Genomic DNA, 17172 nt, shown 5'->3' with positions numbered 1-17172 from the left:
AAAAAAAGTTTCAACCAGCTCGACTTTTTCACTCGGCGTCCAATGGGGCAACGGGAGGCTGGTTGTTGACCTGGATGCCACCGCGCTTCTTCTCGCTGCTGTCCCAGAAGGGGATCTTCCAGCCACCCTCGGTGTCTGGGGTAGCAAGCCACAATCTCATGAGATGTCGGCGAGGAGCTGGTGGTGGGAAGTCCTTGTAGGCAGTGCGAGCGTGCAAGACGTGCGAGTTGGAGAGGAACTGGATGTCGCCGACATCAAGGACCATGTGCAGGGAGAGCCTCAAGCAGGTCTCCTCGAGCACTGACATGGCCTCGAGCTGTGCTGGCGAGAGCGCAGGGATAATGCCAACGTCAGAGAAGCGGTTGAGGGAGCGAACGTAGTATGGATCCCATCTGCAAAGCACGCAATAAGCGTTAGTCCACGCATGGGAAAGACGCCAAGGGCTTGGGGTCAAGGCTTACTTGGTATAGACGCGGCCCTTTTCGCCATTTTCGACGTACATGACGCTCGCGCGGATGTATTCCTCCTCGCCAATGCTGGTTTCGCCTTTGCGGTCGACGTACCAGATTGGCTGAGTCAGAGTCTCAAGAACGTCCGGGCGCTCCTTCGCGAGCACGTTGTAGATATGATGGGATGAGACGATATCGGACTCCCCTCCCTCTAGAGCCTTGGCGACGCAGAGCAGGCCGACGATGTCGCCATCATCAGTGTGGAAGAATTGGCTAGGATCAGTTATCAGCGAGGATTTGCCGAACGGGTTCTCTTGCGCTGCACTTACCGGGCGTTCGTTCGGTAAATCCGCACCTTGTCGATTTTGTTGGAGTCCTCGCTAAGGTCCTTGACGTGGCCAAGCACATGGCCCCTGCCGTTCTGGCTGACGAAGTAACCGAGATGAGTTCCAATTCCCATGTAGACAACGGCCGACTTGTGGTTGCCCCATTCCTGGACTGGAAGGCCCTTGAAAAGAATAAAACCCTTGCCGTCCATCAAATCATCATGGAGTGCAGAGAGGAAGGCGGAGAACTTGGGGAGAGCGAAGTGAGTCTAGACCACAGTTAGGACTCTTCTTGAGATGTGAGGTATCAGCGAGCATATCACAGGGGACCTGCCTTAGAGATGCCGGTCAGAGGCGTGCCAGACGCCATGAACGCATCTGCGGTTGCACTCAGCTCCGCCAGCTCTTCTTCGGTGAACCAGTGAACCCATTTCTCAGGGCAGTCTTTGTAGTCGGCGGCCTCCCAGACGGTAGGGCCTGTGATCTCCTTTGGGAACTCGGAGAAGGGCTTCACCTGCTCGTAGATGGGAGGGTGCTGTCCGGTGGTCTTGAGGCCATCTGGGAAGAGGTCCAACGACACGGCGGGCTTCTGGAAGCCGGTGCCGGCTGTGGAAGGGATGCCGTGGACGATGGGAGCCATTGTATTGCAGAAAGGGTATCAGGAAAGAAGTAGGGAGTGAAAGCAGTCAAGAAGGTTTCCAGATACTTTGGAGTCTGGAGTCTGGTTTCCAAAGCACACCATCGGGGCGGCGGATAGCGTCTTTTATAGATCGCCCCGGCGAAGGATGAAGGCGGCGGCAACGGCGTCGGCGAGCTTATCTTGGGGGAAATCTGGGGCCGTGATAGTGTTCTGACAAGGCCCGGCGATCGTATGTAACGTGTATGGGCAGCATCGTGCAGTTCGGCTCTAAGGCGACGAGAAATGAGATCCGATTTGCAACACAGCCAAGCCTCAGCAACGGCGCACTAGGTGCAACCGTGGTAAGGATGGCAGCGCTGGCACCCATGGCCGCGGAATTGCGCCATGCTTGGGCTCCATACAAGCACTGCGCAGGAGGCTGGAGCAGGTATGAGGCCAGGACGGTGATCGGCACGCAGCAGCGGGGATGGTGTTTTGAAGCAGCGCCTGCGACGCCTGGTCTGATCTGATCGCAGCTCCCTTGCGCCTATACTCTGGGCCGCCGACTGGGCAGAAGCCGACCGCTGGCCAGGCCTGGTCTCGGGATTGCCAGGCGAGCGATGCCGTTGCAGCGCAGCCGGGCTCGGTGACGCGCGCGACTGGGCGAGAAACGCCGACGATATCGCCGAGCTCTCGAAACAATCTCAACACCACCACCCGCCAGCGAGCTGCGCGCCGCCAGACCGATGCAACGTGTCTCACGGAGGCGGCGGATTTTGCGCTGAGTCCAATAGTTAATCTCTTGCTGTGTCTGTCTGTCGTGGAGCCTCGTGCCGTGGCCGCATACCGTCGTCAAAAGACGCCCTCCACCAGCACCAGCAAGCAAGGAGGCAGGCAAGCAACAGGCGGCCCTGGCCCGAGCATGGGAGCAGCCAGCGACTCGCCTGCATCCATCCATGCGAGATCGAGGCTGCCCGGCCATGTGGGCGTTGTTCAAGGTCCCAGGTTCACTGGTTTGCAGATATTGTTATTATGAAATTATGAGTGCTCGACATACATACACAGAACCCCCCCCGAATATCCTCCGTGCGCCGGCGCGCCAGCACAACCAGCCCGCACCGTGCCTCTTCCCCTCTCGCTTCCGCCCCGGTCCCCCCAGCCTTCGCTGGCAATTTGCCCGGTCATGAGGTTGCTCTCGAGCTTTGACCCACTGCGCGAGGGCGGAACGGGAGGCGGCCTGGGCTACATGACACTGCAGCAGCAGGCGTCGTAGAACACAATTCGGCTCTTCCCCGCATAAAGTCTGTACCTGATTCTATGGGAATCCTCCCGGACCATGCGGATCAGGTTCCTGTCATAGTCGCCGCCCTGGTCGCAAACAGGGCATGAGTTCGTTTTCGCTTTAATGGGACCCCCCACCGTAAACGGGAGAATCGCGTGGGAGTTAAGCTGCTTGCACTCGCTGAAGCCCGCGTTCTTCTGGCAGGGTTGGCCAATGATCACCCACCGATGTTTACAGGTGGTCGACTTGAAGTACACGGTGCGACACATGATGACGTGTTGCCGTGGCTCTCTCCTGTCGTTCCGGCGCAAGCTGACTGGTGCAACAGCCGAGCACTAGATTCGTCGTCAAGGGTGTTTCGGGCTCGAATATGCGCAGCGTAGGATACTATGCCTGTGCTTCGGCGTTTTGATAAACTGGCTATCTCGTAAATGGACAAGGTGGTGGCGGCATGCCCATAAGGGAGAAGCAAGGGGGCTGCTTCAAATACCCTTCGTCATGTGAACAGTGACTGCTTTTTGGCCATTCCAGATCTTTGTTTATTGTGGTTAATTATCTTTGTCTCCCATGTTTCTGGTTGCTTGCATGAGCTCATAGAGCTGTCCAATTTGCTGATCTATTGAATTGAATACCATTCATCGTCAGTGAATGAAGAGAAACCCATCATACAGAAGCAAAACAGGAGCTCAGCAGCGTACCGTTCATTTTATCGAGCTTTCCTTTGTCCAGTTTCTCCCCTCTCCATGAATCACCTTCCAGCTTCTGCGCATACAACTGCCACTCCGTTAAAAATCCGACCTAGCCGCCGGCCAAAACGTAGATTAGAATAGTGCTTCGGGAGAATTTTTTTTTGAACCGACATACAATGTGTATTGGGTTGTCCACCGCACGGTGAGCGCGAAATTCGGCTTTCACGTATTCGTCTCCCAACAGCCGCAGCTCGCTTGGCAGCTTGCGATGGGCTCTCAGTAGGCGGCGATAAAGGTGAAGAGGGGGTAGAAGGGCTAGAGGTGCTGGTCGTAAACTTGAAGGAGAGGTAATCATTGACGAGGACGCCATGCGTAGGATGGAAGAAGCTCTCATGGTGTTGGGCCTATGGCAACGGGCTTGTTAAAGAACGTACAGCGCTTGACAAGTTCAGAATTTCTCTGAAACGCGAGACAGGCAGGGAAGAAAATGGTTGAAGCGCGTCTTCTGGCGGAGTTGACTAATTTTGTTCGTTGAGAATGGCGTGGTCGAGGCTCAAAGTGAACGAAGTTTGACGTCCACAAACGGTCCTCATGCAAACCCCACACAGGAAGCTGAAGAAGCTACATCAACGACACGCCAGCGACGGCCCAAATACCCCAAGCCTTGTGCCACTTACTGGCAACAAATGAGAAGAAGATACCCAGGATACCTCAATTTGTGACGAAATAACCCAATGCTCCCTACACCCTCCACCTCGCATGTATGTTTCGACACCATCTACGAACCGGCAGAAGACAGCTATCTGTTACTTGATACCCTTTCTTCATCCACGGAATCAACCTGGCTCTCTAGAAGATTCGGCACTTCACAGACTGAGTGCCAAACTCCCTCTCCGCCACCTCTCGTGGCTGAACTTGGGACAGGATCCGGCGTGGTACTCGCATTCGCAGCTGCAAATGCTGAACATATCTTTGGACGCCCAGATATACTGACGCTGGGAATTGATGCAAATAAAAATGCATGCACTGCGACGGAGAAAACGGTCCATATTGCGCTCGAGGAGAAACGCCAGCAGCAGCTGGAATCTCCCTGCCAGGCCTTCACCGCGGACGGTGGATCACAGCCTCAGATGCTTGCAGCGATAACAGGGGATCTCAGCTCTGCCGTGCGTTCTGGAGTTATTGATGTTTTAATCTTCAATCCTCCCTACGTGCCTACTCCAGAGCTACCAGCGCTGCCATCAGTACGTTCAAATACAGAGGGTGCTGTTGGCACTTCCAAATTTGAAGAAGATTCATATCTACTCTCACTATCTTATGCCGGTGGAGAAGATGGAATGGAAACTACAAATCGTCTGCTGGATGATATACCACATATATTAAGCCCTGACCGTGGAGTTGCATACATTTTATTATGCGCCCAGAATAAACCACATGAAGTGATACAACGGGTGAAGTCCTGGGCCGCAGACTGGAACGCAGAAATAGTCGGCCGGAGCGGCGTGCAAGCGGGCTGGGAGAAACTTGTCATTGTAAGGATATGGAGGGAAGCCGCCCTTTGAATTGATTGCTACTATACTCCTTAATAGGGGTCCATCACCGTAAACGGTCGTCGTCATAGAAATCAACCTTAAATCGACAATCTCAATAAAGTAGTCCACAGTTTCGCGCTGATGCACATCCGATGTTTCAAAAGTATTTCCCGTCCCAAGACATGACTGTAGCCAATCAACCCTGGATCGCCATATGCTACGCGTTTCATTCGGATTCGAGCAGGTTTTCAAGAACGATAATAATGGCGCGGCACGGAATAGATGTATGAGAAGAGTGCAACGCCGCGTCATCGAGCACTCAACGTTAAACCTCAAAACCATCCGGCTCGATCCATATATTTCCCCTGCAGAAAAAAAAAAAGAAAAAATAAATAAATATAAGAGGTTGCGTAATATCACCATACTCCGAGATCTTAACGGCGCCATGCGTGAGGTAAACGGGGAATAGTAGTAAGAAAATGATCACGCCCATTTATAAACGATCATATCTTTTGTTTTAATATCTGGTTTTAGAAACCACGACCCCTTCCGCGACCTCTGCCGCCGCCTCTGCCACCTCTGCCCCTTGGCCCACCTCGCCCACGCCCTCCGCGGTCTGTCTCCTTCTTCGCTTTATTCTTGGGTTTCGGTGTGTCATCTATGAGAAGGGTATCTAACGGTAAACTATCAGGCAGGATGAAATATCGGATCGTCGAGCCGCGGATGTTGATGGTGTCCAGGGAGATGGGATCGCGTCCTTTGGGCGTCATTTTCACAGTGCGGAGAGCGGTGTTCATCTGGGGTGAGACGGAGGCGATGGTTCCGTGTAGAATTGTGCCTAGTAGGAGGGAAATAACAATTGTCAGTATTGCCCCCCACGAGATTTATGCCCGTTCTGGCCGTCTCGCGACCAGATGCGTCGCAGAAACAAAAGAGAGTATGTGCCAGGAATATACACTGGTAAGGGTATATACCATTCTTCAACTCAACTGTCACCGTTTCATTGGCGCATTTCATAAGAAACCTGCATTGAATCAAAAGTCAGTCTGCGGGAAATCGCGTCGGCGGGGATGGCCACGGATCGCCTACCGAACAAGCTTCATGATGAACAAGCACTTGTAAATATATCACAATAAAATCGATACAGGCTCCAAATTAACACAGAAAACGGTCGGTCTAGGTGGTGTGCTAGCTGGTGTTTAACAGCCGGTATGCTGAAGCTGTTCGATGGTCGCCAAACCATGTGGCACGTGATCGAGAAGTCGATCCGCACTAGCCTAATTATGGGCTAGTCTTTTAAAATCTTATAACTTACTCCGAGACGGCTTATAAGGTATAACCTGGTACGGTGCTTTCTCATCCTCGACTTACAGAAGCTGTTTTCATCACAGCATACATTGAAACGACTTAAAATTAACCAAACTAAAGATCCAAAAACTGAAAAGACTGAAAATATTGATAAGAAGCTTTTTGAGCCATCGTTGTGGCATCCAAACATACGTCTCGTCAATTTTATACTCCAAGTAGTGTAGGAAAGCGCTCATAGGTACTCCATACTGTATGAAAATGCGGGAACATCATACAGAATTGAAATCATATATACTCGTTTAAAACCAAGGAAAAAGAAAAAGCAAAAAAAAAAAAAACGAGGTCGGTGTTGCGAGGAGAAGGGGGGTCAATTATGAGAAACGTCGATCACGGTGCCCACAAGGCCCGTCGGGCTGTGCGTACCTCGACTCACACGAGATGGAGAGGACGACATCGATGACAGGGCTAGGCTGGTGGTAGATGGTATGGCAAGAACACGAGAATGCACTTCAATCCACTCCACAGATGATAGAAACACAAAAGTAATTTTCACTTCTGAGATGGATTCTTGTTCTATGCATTCAAGCTCGCCAGGTTCTTCCGGTGAGTCGAAACTGAACAGTTCAACTTCTGCTACTGAGGATTTCCTCCTCTGTTGCTCTATAGCCTTATCAATAGCAAGCACCTTAGCAGGTGCCCGGATAGACCGAATGTAAACGACCATGGTGCTACCGACCGCGATGGAGGACTGTGAAAACAAGATATCTGGAGCAGGAAAACTCGCAGTAAACCCAGTATGGAAATACGGCGGTGAGGACGGATAGGGAGGAAGAGGGGTTCTGGACGAAGCCACGGAAGAACCAAGCACCATTCCCTTGCGAATTCTACCAAGGCAAGAAAGAGGATTAATGGGATCGATTCCAATCGTCCCGACTTGCTGCTCATGAAGACATTTCACTGGCTGCCTCAGATTTCGAACACTCACAACACGGACCTCCTGCCAGTACACTTCAGGATGGGATTGTGAGGTATGAGCCTGCAGTCGCTGCAGTCGAAGGGACGTAAGATTGTCGGGAAAGGACTTGCTACAAGTTCCCTTTGCGCGTTGACCAACAAGGTGGTCATTGGACTTGGTATCATGTTTAGAGTCTGGCTGGAAGGGGCCTATTACCAAACAGTCGCCAACAGAAATGGTGCCCCGACGGATGCGGCCGCACAGGATAATGCCTCGGTCATTTTGATGGTGAGTCTCATTTGAGAGAGAATATACCTTGAACAAGGGCATCTCAAAGACCTCGTTGACATCAAGGATTTTGGCAAAGTGGTTAGTCTCGTATGCAGGTGAAATTGGCCGGGGTATCGTGTCCAGGCTGGTTGAAGGGGGCCGTGTAGGGAAGGGCAATGACCGCAGCAAAGCATGAAGACGACCGATGCCAGCACCGGTCACAGCGCTCGTGAGAACAATAGGGACAATGTCTTGCAGGCGGTCGTCGTCACGGTTGAGCGCATTATCGATGATTTCTCGGTCAAGCACGGATATTGCCTGGAGGTCGAGGTCAGACATGGGGGACTCCCCAGGGCGAAAAAGCAAAACCGGTTTCCGACCAGCAGCTTTGATCGCAGAGACGCTTGGAGCCAAGGCATGCTTAACAGGCAGTGTTGCCGTTTCCAATTTGGTCACCACCAGCACAATCGGAAGGCCTAATTTTAGGCACAAGTCTAGATACACCAGCGCGGCGTCGATCTCCGCGAGGTCAAAGCGGTCGGTGTTTGTGCCAGGGTTTGCGGGAATGCAGAAGAGCACGTAGTGAGGCTCCCAGCTTAGCAGCCCGCGCAGCGTCGACTTGCTGTATCGCAGCGACCCCGGGAGGTCGGACAGAAACACCAGGCGGCCGCCAGCAGCGGTCGCGTGGATGTCGGTCCACGCGCTCACATTGCCAGACGCATAGTTGACCACGTCCGGGGCCTCACCCGCCGTGGATTTCTCGGGCGCAGAGTATCCAATCAGCTCCTGCGCCACGGAACTTGTCACCCCAGAAGCAATTTCGTGCCGGTGTTTTAGAAGACTGATTCTGCTGCGTCCCCGCCCGTTATCCAGGGCCGATGTGGATAGAATTCCCAAAAGGGACGACTTCCCGCTGCCTGAGGCGCCCAGAATGGCAACTTGAAGCTGCTGAGTTTGCGGTGGTGGATCAGACAGGTCGTGGAACCTTCGACCCGCCGTTAGTTTACCTAGAACATGGGTCTCGGTGGAGCTGCTGGTAACATCACTTCTTAGATCTGGGCGCACCAAAGCTTCTGCAACCCACAACTTGTCTTCAATAGTGGCCATTTGGGGGTCTTTAGTTCCGGGCTCAGCCCACTTGCAGAACCCAACCGCGACTTTTCTTAAGATTTCCACCCTGCAACCCAAGCTGGCCGCCATGGCCTGAAGGTTGACCAGGCTCTCCTCTAGCTCGTCTCCCGCCAAACCAATAAAGTTCCCATCGTCAGAGACCCCAATCTCATACAGCGCGCCCTGGCTTTCTTCCAATCCTGGGAGAAGTGGAGCTAGCGTCTTTGGAATATCCAACGTAGGGGTGGCATCGGGCAGGACCGGCAATATTAACTCTGACGTCGACGAAGACGAGTGAAACGGGGAAGACTGCTGCAGTCGCCATAGTAGCTGGGTGGTAAGCTGGTGCAGTCTGTGCTGTCGAGTTTGGCTCGACGATGCAAGCGGAGCTTTTGCCGAGACGGATTCTAAATGCTCCTGCAGCAGCAGGGGAATATCCTGGCCCGATTTGGAGTGGTTTGAACCAGATATTAGGCTCCCTGTAGATAAAGAGATGAATGAGCGGCGCGGGCGCAGTAGCAAGTGGAGTTTGTACTCGGTCGGTCCGTCTTGCGGTTCCACGTCCAACTTGGTGATCCCATGGTACGTCAGGTAACTTGGGTCACTGGAATCAGGCGCATTGGAATCCTGTGAACCAGTGCTCAGATACCCGCTGGAGGTCTTCCGCAAGTGTGGGGTGCACGACCCGGGAGTTGACCAGGGAGACGATACCCTGGGAGGGTCCGTCTCGTAAGTGAACACAGAGGCCATCTGATCTATCTCAATGGAGCAGTAGTACCGAACTGGTCTGGCCTCCCTTTGTTTATAATCATATACTCAAACTGGGGGCCAAGGGAGGTGGCTTCACAGCATCAAACACAGCCAACACTGGGCACACGTCAACCACGCCTTATACGTATGTGCCAGTAGGAATGGAAGAAGCAAAAGAGCCCAGCAACGGTGGATAAGTGACAGACTCCGGAGAACTGAGGTCTTGAATGGGTCATTTTGAAGTGGTCTCTTGAGGGGGTTTGTGCAGACACTTGTGATCGTTCAGCAGGCGCAATCAAGTGAGCCAGCAGGAGTGCAGATCAACTGCAGTTAAAAGGCCATTTTTATGGCCAACGGCATAGAGAATAATAGCAACACATACACATCAAGGCAACGTTTCTGTCTGCCACTCCGAAGCTGCGGGAAGGGCGGCTTGTCGCGTCTCTCCAGGTGACTCATCCGTGCCACGTGTGCAGGCGGTTAGTCAGCAAATTGCCACCACTGTCAATTATTGGCTGGAACAATTGAAACATATTTGCCGTGTTTGCATCGAGTACTCGTATGGCCATCGAAACCACAACAAAAAAAAGGCAACGCACCAACAAGATGGCAGCGGCACGGCAGATACTAGCTATTACTGGAGTGGTCGGCGTGTCTTACTATCCTAGCAGGTTCTCCCACCGCAGCCACCACATGCTCGATGCGTAGGCCCCAGTCTGCGCCACGGTTGTCTCTCAGATCCCGAGGCAAATGTGCACCCATTATTCAATCCCCGGATATTCACCTTGACGCTACTTCTCTACCCATGCACGGTAGATCGGGCTAGGGGTGGCAATATGGGCAACCTGCTTATTCACCAGAGCCCTACGCCGGTTGGGCAGTGGAGGGCCTCAGCAGCGCAAAAAGCGGTCGTTGGCCAACTGTTCGGGTGAGGCTGATCGCCGATCCACACAAACAAAACCCGACGCTCTCCACACCCAGACATCGAGATTTGGGTAGCTTTCGGGACTGCATCATCGCACAGAACGTGGCTGCACCAGCAAGACCTGGACTTACCGTGCAAATCGCGGTTCGGCGCTCTCCGACCATGGAATCACAGAGCCATTGGATGGCTGGTTGCTGGATGTGGTGGATGCAGCCCTACGGGCTGCCACGTGTGGGCGAAACTCTGCAGCAGCATCGCCAGCGTGCGCCGCAAAGTCTTGTTATGAAGATGCTCAAAAAAGCCTGGAGGCGGCGCAGCCTGAACATAAAAAAAAAAAAAAAGATAGTTGGTACCTTCTCACTGCCCTGTCCACAACGGGCGAGCGGAGCGGAGCGCGCCAGATCCAATTTTGGCTCACAAAACTCACGCTTTCGGGCATTTGTCGGCCTGGAGTACGTGGCACTCTCGCCTTCGCCTGCAGCCCCAAGTGTTTAGCTGCGCTCGTCCACGTAACTACACCGGACGCAAAAAAGTCACAGGGCGCCGAGCGCGCGCGGGTGCGCACACGCACACACGGCTACACGGCCCCTTTTTATTTCAAAAAGGCTCCGCAGGGCAACCTCAAAGCCTTCGCCCTCTAGTCCAATAAGAATAATAAACGGCCGCCGCAAAGCTCCCTTGCTTGTCCGCCCGGAGATTTAAGGTTCGGCACAGATTGATGGGGCCGTTTTGAAAATGTGTGCATTTTCGATGTTTGCGCCGGCTGCCGCCGGGGCTGAGAGCGTTAAGACGGCTTGGATGCATAAGCGAAGAACTGGACGGCCTTGTTCGTGTGGACGCGGCCGTTTTTAAGCTCGCATTGACCTCCCCAGATCCGAGCTTGGGCTTCATACATGCATAGTTAAGCATGCCAACGTCGGTCGAAAACAAACGACGACTGGCTACTAAACAGTGGGTGTATACGACCGTAAAATGGAACATATAGATGTAGTTGCATGGTCAGCCAGTCAGCCTTTATCCGAAAGGTTAATGTATTCGACAAAAAAAGAACAGGCACCTCGTCTTGCATGTAGCCCCATGTTGAAGTGTGCAGAAGGCAAGCGGTGCGACAGGACACGCGTGGTGATGCGAAATTAGGAGCGCCACCAATCCGCCAGTATGGCTTCGGAGTCGTTGGAAAGATGCAAAGATCGCAATTTCGAGCGAAAAAGCCTCGTATGCAGCCTCAAGAGCACGGCTGGCTACGATGACAGCGGGTTGGAAAAAAAAAATCAAACAGACAACAACAAGTACCTTGGGCCAACGTCTAACAAATCCGTATGTGATCGGCATCACAGTCTCTACTCTCTTTCGTCTCATTTTACGATAGTACCACGGAGGATCAATGGAGAAGGAATTCATGGGATGGGCCCGCTGTTGGACCAGAAAATCAGACCTTATAGAAGAAGAGATATTATTATAACAATAATGATATTATATACAGCGAACGAGGTACTTGTTGCGCACGGTGCTACCAGATTTGAGTCTGAAAAGGAAGCACATGCATCTGTAGTGCCAGATATCGGCACCGATCTTTCTGGTTCACACCAAATATTGGAACGGGTCTCAGAAGCCTCACCATCCTACCAGGCCCTCATACCCCAGGAAATCCGAACATCAGAACGGGGCCAAGGATCAGTTCAAGATACAAAGACTGTCTGTCAACAACAGCAGTGAGTGACTGCTGCAGGGCAGAACAGGTGAAGGATTAAGGTTAATACCACCCCGAACCGTTTTCCCGTTCGGCATTAGTAAATTCCGGTCGGGTCGGCATCGGACACCATGGTGTTGTCAGTAGTTAGTTGAACGGCGTTGCGACAGTTCGGGGCTTTCTCAGGGATAGCGGATTGATATTATTGCAATCCTCCGTTCCCTGGAACATTTCCGTCACTCGGAGACACGCCATCTCCGGACAGAGCGCGGAGAGCGGCAGCGAGTCGATCCCTGGGATGGTGATAAATGATGATGATGATGGTGTCGGAGTAGCAGGTAGCAGCGGTGGGGAGGAGGGGGGAGGGGAGATAGAGTAGTGGGAAGGGGTACCCGCACATTCTCGCTCGTATCATGAGTGGAGGAGGTCTCGGTGCGCCGGTGTGCAGGTCCGCCCTACACAGCGGCGTCCTCAGGTATGGCAGTCCCTCGCTGCCTAGCTGGCTGGCCTTGCAACGACGACCTCCACCGGGCACATGTCACCGCTAGTTAGTTGACTAGCTCAGCGGGCAGGCCACATGTACGGCAGGGCGAGTTTTCATCATGCAAACTTGATCAGAGACAAGCCTAAGTGCGAATAATCTTTCCACGACAGGCAAAGTTTCCAACCCAAGATGGCGATGGAACATTGGTCGGTAATTGCGAGCGTGCGTGTGTGCGTGTGTGTGTGCCCAAAACCAAGATCTACGGGTTCGATCTTCAGGGCAGCAGCGTGCGATCACGGTCCCCCGTCCGCTAAAACCTGCCGAGCCAAGCCAGGCTGTCCAGAGAATGATGAATGCAGGAGATCGAAGTTTGTCCTGCGATCGTCTGGTGTGATGATTTTATTATTATTTACTATATATTACTATTGTTGTTGTTGTTGTTGGGTGCGATCAGTCCCCAAGCTCGGGAAAAGGGGGCGCAACGGCTTCTGGGAGGCGTAAGCAAACTAACTAACTCACTAAGCGTACGGAGTACAACGTGGGCAAAACCAAAGAAAAGCTCCGAGATCGCTCCAGGTACCAGCGGCGGCGGTTGATCACCAAAGCAACCAGGTTGGGCCGGGGCTCCTGGCCCAACGCGGTCGCAACCTGGTTTTGTTTGCAAAAATCATAAAAAAATTCCATGCGCGCGGACAGGGGAGCACCAGGAACCCTGGAGCGCGAACGCCCGGCATGTCTCAAGCCTTCGAGAACCAGACGACAGGCGCGACTAACGTTTGGAATAGATTGTTTGTGCGGACGAGCCAGTCCCTGTCAGAGGATAAGCAATCGCGCGGTCCCCAGCACTGGGGAACAGCAAGGCGCGCGCGCGCTGCAGGAGAATTATTAAGGGCAGGCTCTTGCAGGCGGCCTAGGCAGGCCGCTAGCGTGTGCCCAGGAGCGGCGACTGGCGCTGGCGTGGTCGGGAGAGGGCCCACCGGGCAGAGAAATATCAATAAAATAATACGGAGTAGAGAGAGAGAGAGGCAGCGAGCACGAGAGTTCAGGGCTATGGCGTGGTACGTTGGCTGGGGTGGGGGTGAGGGAGGGGGCGTGACCCCCACCCGCGTGGTTTTCCAGAACGGGTCGACGAGTCTGTTTGTGGTGCGACGCCCAAGCCAGAATCTCCGAGGCGTCGGACTTGGATCGGGCGCGTGAAGCCTAATCGCCCGCCGCGCAACCTTGATTGGCCGCGCGCCCCGCTCCGGAACAACGCTGCTCCGCCTTGGCTTATCTAATCCGCGCATCGCGCTGCCGATCTGCAGCGACGACGCGGACGAGAGGGCTGGCAAGCTAGCTAGTAGTGGGCTAACTAGCTGGTGAGGCATTAACATAGGGCTGAACGGCTGTCTGGCCTGTCTGGGTCCGGCGCAGCATCATCATCATCATCATCAGCAGCTGCAAGCAGCAGCAGCCTGCGCCAGTGCCAGGTGCTGCGTGTAAGTCGCGATATCAAACTGCTCACCTCAGCAGTCCGGTCGCCCAATCACGCGCCGGCCGTAGCCCCGGCCTCACCACCCACGCGACGACCAAACTAACCTCCAACCACCACCCAACCCCCCCGTGCCGCCACCGCTGACCACCGTCCGTGCTATTATTATTAGCATTATCGTCTGCCGCTGCTGTTCTCGCCGCTTCTCCGCGACGCGTTCGCGTTTGGCCCCCAGCCCCCTCCCCCCCCTGATTGGCCACGTTTCCCCGTGCCGGGGTCGGCCGTCGTGAAGAACAACCCATCTCTTCGAATCCGGTGCTGGATCTACGCTTGATATCCGCCCTAAATTTTATCTTCGAGTCTGCCTTCTCCGAACTGGATGATGCATGCAACTTTATGGCCGCTGCCAAGCGCGCGACGATGGCTGCCACTGGCTTGGCTGAAATCGCCGCCCGCCGTGCGACGGCGTCGTGCTGGTGTCGGTGGTGCCTTGGGATCGTGGAGCTAGCCAGTAGCAGCACAGTAGTTCCACTCCCCCCCCCTCCCCTCCCCTTCTGCAACCACCGCATCCTCACCCACCCGTTAGCATTCTAGAACCGTTCTATTTTTCCGCCCGTGCGCGCCTTGGAGTAAAACCGCCGGTCGCTCATGGCATGCTGCCTGGCGTTCTGACCCGTCAGGGATCCTGTCCTGGACGGGCCTCTTTGTATTATTTGTCCCCTTCGATAGCTTCAGGGGAGGGAGGGGCCAGTGATACAACGGACAAAATAAGAGGTGAAACCCTGGAGAAAAGCTGAGGGGCCAGGGATTCCAAGGTTAACCCCCAAACCTCGAATAAGATTGATCCTCGTTATGGGTCTCTGGCTTTTTTCCTAGAGGGATTCAACGCGGACTAACGCCATACGCCAGTGTGGTATACCGCAACTTTCACGCCCAACCATGTGGAGTCTCAACCCAGGCCGTTAAAAGTTGAAAAAAATAAAATAAAAATACAAAATAAAATAAAAAAAAAATAAATCTCGACGGACCCAGGGCTAATTGGATAGCGTTGATTAGAGTGATATTCCCGCATTACATCGACCCGGCCAATGATGGCCGTCGTCAAGCTCCTAGACACTAGCCCTACAGGAACCCTTCTTTAGACCCATGTTTTTTCCGACTTAGGCGCAATCCCTCCCGCAATGCTTCAGATTGATGGACGTTTACATGGGTGTGGATCTACAAACTCACCACTCACGCCTTCTTCCTGTCCATGCGGCTGCGAGAGCGGTGGCTGAAGTCTCGTGGGGGGCCCTTTCGACACTCTGAAGCAAGGTGACAGCGGTTAACCAAACTCAAAAGCTTGATATATTAAGCCTATATTTGGGCCTCTTCCCCTACTTGCCTATCCCGCCAGGCTATTTTATATTCTACCGCGAACACGCCGTTTTCTTATTTTTTCCCCTTTCTAAACAAAAAGCCCTGCCAGACCTTTTTTGGTTGTGTGGCCTTTGGAAGATGTCCCAAGTTCAAATATCCGGCCCAAACCCTCTCGCTCTACCTTTTTGTTTCCCAGGTTCTGTTCCAGAGGCCCTGGGGATGCCTTGGAGAAACACACCGACTACAGACAAACAAATCGCCCGCACCAAGTTGAGCGGTATTGGACGCAGCTCGCGCAACTCCCTCTCGCCTTCCGCCTTCCAGAACCTCACCCTCTCCTCCCGAGCGTCCTCACATGCCCTCCCGCCTTGCTCGCAACAAGGGTCTCCGGGTATGACATCCACCTACCTTCCACACGCGCCGCTGGCAGCCACGCAAGCCCCGCGAGACATATACATGGCAGCCGCGAGGCCTGCTGTTGCAGGCTCACCACACTCCTTTGACAGCGAGTTTCCTGCCGAGAACTGCTACAACGGCATATACAACGCGTGTTCGGCGCCAGTAGAGCAACCCGCCACAAACGAAACCAGGTATGTAAAAACATCATGCACCCCAACAGCCGCGGGCTTGCCACTGACATTTGTGGGTTCGTGAAAAAAAGCAATCATTTCCAATACCAAGTACCGACCACGACTTACGAGCAACCCTACTACAACTTCCCCCCGCGCTCCAATATGATGGGTGAGTACACGCATCCGTCTTCCTGTCGTGACCGCTTTCTAATTCTCGCGATTTTAGAGTACGGAACAGACAACATTTCTGGATACGCGGAAGAGAACTACAGCGAAAACCCGCAAGTGACCATGGGCCAGTGTTCTGAACCGATGGCGATTCGCGCGGGACCTCTATTCGACAACGCCGAATTCGGATTGCAGCAGCAACAGCAGCGGCTGTCCTCCGAGAGCACACATCTCACGAGCAGGCCGAGCGTACCGGAGACACAGCTTCACCAGAGTTCGCATACGCCACTCGGACAGAGCCCACTGTTTGGAAATGTCGTTTCGTCGGAGGATTATCCCAGAAGCACGTCCTCCAATCCTTCGCTATCTCCACATCCTATGGAGCTGCCGGCGTCCAGCCTGAGTAGCCACTACTCTCCCCCACTGTAAGTGAGCGATCTTCGTTTTGTCGAGACTGCGTGAAGGAAATAGAAAACCGGCTGACCGATTTCCACTGCTCTAGATCCTCTCTCCCTATCATCTCTCCCAGCCAATCATTTGACCGGTAAGTGTTGCCGTCATGGAACCCCACCAGGCGATTTTCCAGCCTGCTATAATAATCCTTTTTTCTTTTATCCCGCAGGCTAATCATCCTTCGCCCTGATAGACCACAATTCTACCCCGACGGGCCTCCCCGTGACCCCAACTACTCATTCCCGCCCACCCCCACCACGCCGGTCCCCTCGATGCCCCTCCCCGTTACGTCGGCGGGCATCCAGGTGCGGGTGGTGCACTCGCGCACCAAGCCGCAGTGCTGGGACCACGGGTGCAACGGGCGCGAGTTCTCGACGTTCAGCAACCTGCTGCGGCACCAGCGCGAGAAGGCGGGGCTGGCGGCCAAATCCGAGTGTCCGTACTGCGGCACGGTGTTCACGCGCACGACGGCGCGCAACGGCCATCTGTCGCAGGGCAAGTGCAAGGTCAAGCGCCAGATGGACGAGGACCAGCAGATGTCTGGTGCGCCCCGATGACATGCATCTACGAGGAGGAGGTTGTGTGTACGTGTAATCTAAGTATGTCTGTGTGTCTGTGTGGGTGGGCTTCAGGCGAACCGGGGGGAAAGACCAGGGGGGGGGGGGGGGGGGGGGGGGGGTGGGTTTGGTTTTTTTTGCGCTTGTTTTCGGGTCGGGGGTTTTTTTTTTTTTTTTTTTTTTTTTTTTTTATTTTTTTTATT

The 17172-nt window shown here is 53.8% G+C and overlaps 5 protein-coding genes across 5 annotated transcripts; 2 read left to right on the top strand and 3 right to left on the bottom strand.

Annotated features, from left to right (window-relative positions):
• Nucleotides 1-28: 28 nt before the first annotated feature.
• Nucleotides 29-1415, bottom strand: LOZ57_004815 (uncharacterized protein; the record flags this gene model as incomplete). The annotated part of the gene is made up of 4 exons (XM_049253855.1): nt 29-392; nt 462-722; nt 779-1044; nt 1110-1415. The coding sequence occupies 4 exons, from the start codon at nt 1413-1415 to the stop codon at nt 29-31; spliced, it is 1197 nt and encodes a 398-aa protein (XP_049107167.1).
• Nucleotides 1416-3224: 1809 nt separating this feature from the next.
• Nucleotides 3225-3759, bottom strand: LOZ57_004814 (uncharacterized protein; the record flags this gene model as incomplete). The annotated part of the gene is made up of 3 exons (XM_049253854.1): nt 3225-3292; nt 3375-3474; nt 3541-3759. 3 exons carry the CDS (start codon nt 3757-3759, stop codon nt 3225-3227), a joined length of 387 nt encoding a protein of 128 aa, XP_049107166.1.
• Nucleotides 3760-4099: 340 nt separating this feature from the next.
• On the top strand, nt 4100-4927 carry MTQ2 (S-adenosylmethionine-dependent methyltransferase; the record flags this gene model as incomplete). Its single annotated transcript, XM_049253853.1, has 1 exon — nt 4100-4927. One exon carries the CDS (start codon nt 4100-4102, stop codon nt 4925-4927), a length of 828 nt encoding a protein of 275 aa, XP_049107165.1.
• A 1645-nt stretch (nt 4928-6572) lies between these two features.
• On the bottom strand, nt 6573-9290 carry LOZ57_004812 (uncharacterized protein; the record flags this gene model as incomplete). Its single annotated transcript, XM_049253852.1, has 1 exon — nt 6573-9290. One exon carries the CDS (start codon nt 9288-9290, stop codon nt 6573-6575), a length of 2718 nt encoding a protein of 905 aa, XP_049107164.1.
• Nucleotides 9291-15953: 6663 nt separating this feature from the next.
• LOZ57_004811 (uncharacterized protein) lies at nt 15954-16969 on the top strand (the record flags this gene model as incomplete). Its single annotated transcript, XM_049253851.1, has 4 exons — nt 15954-15960; nt 16018-16384; nt 16462-16503; nt 16606-16969. The coding sequence occupies 4 exons, from the start codon at nt 15954-15956 to the stop codon at nt 16967-16969; spliced, it is 780 nt and encodes a 259-aa protein (XP_049107163.1).
• Nucleotides 16970-17172: the final 203 nt, after the last annotated feature.

This window comes from Ophidiomyces ophidiicola (genome assembly GCF_022830035.1).
Source record: "Ophidiomyces ophidiicola strain CBS 122913 chromosome Unknown scaffold_21, whole genome shotgun sequence".
Lineage (NCBI taxonomy): Eukaryota > Fungi > Ascomycota > Eurotiomycetes > Onygenales > Onygenaceae > Ophidiomyces > Ophidiomyces ophidiicola.
This window is presented reverse-complemented; position numbering and strand designations above follow the sequence as displayed.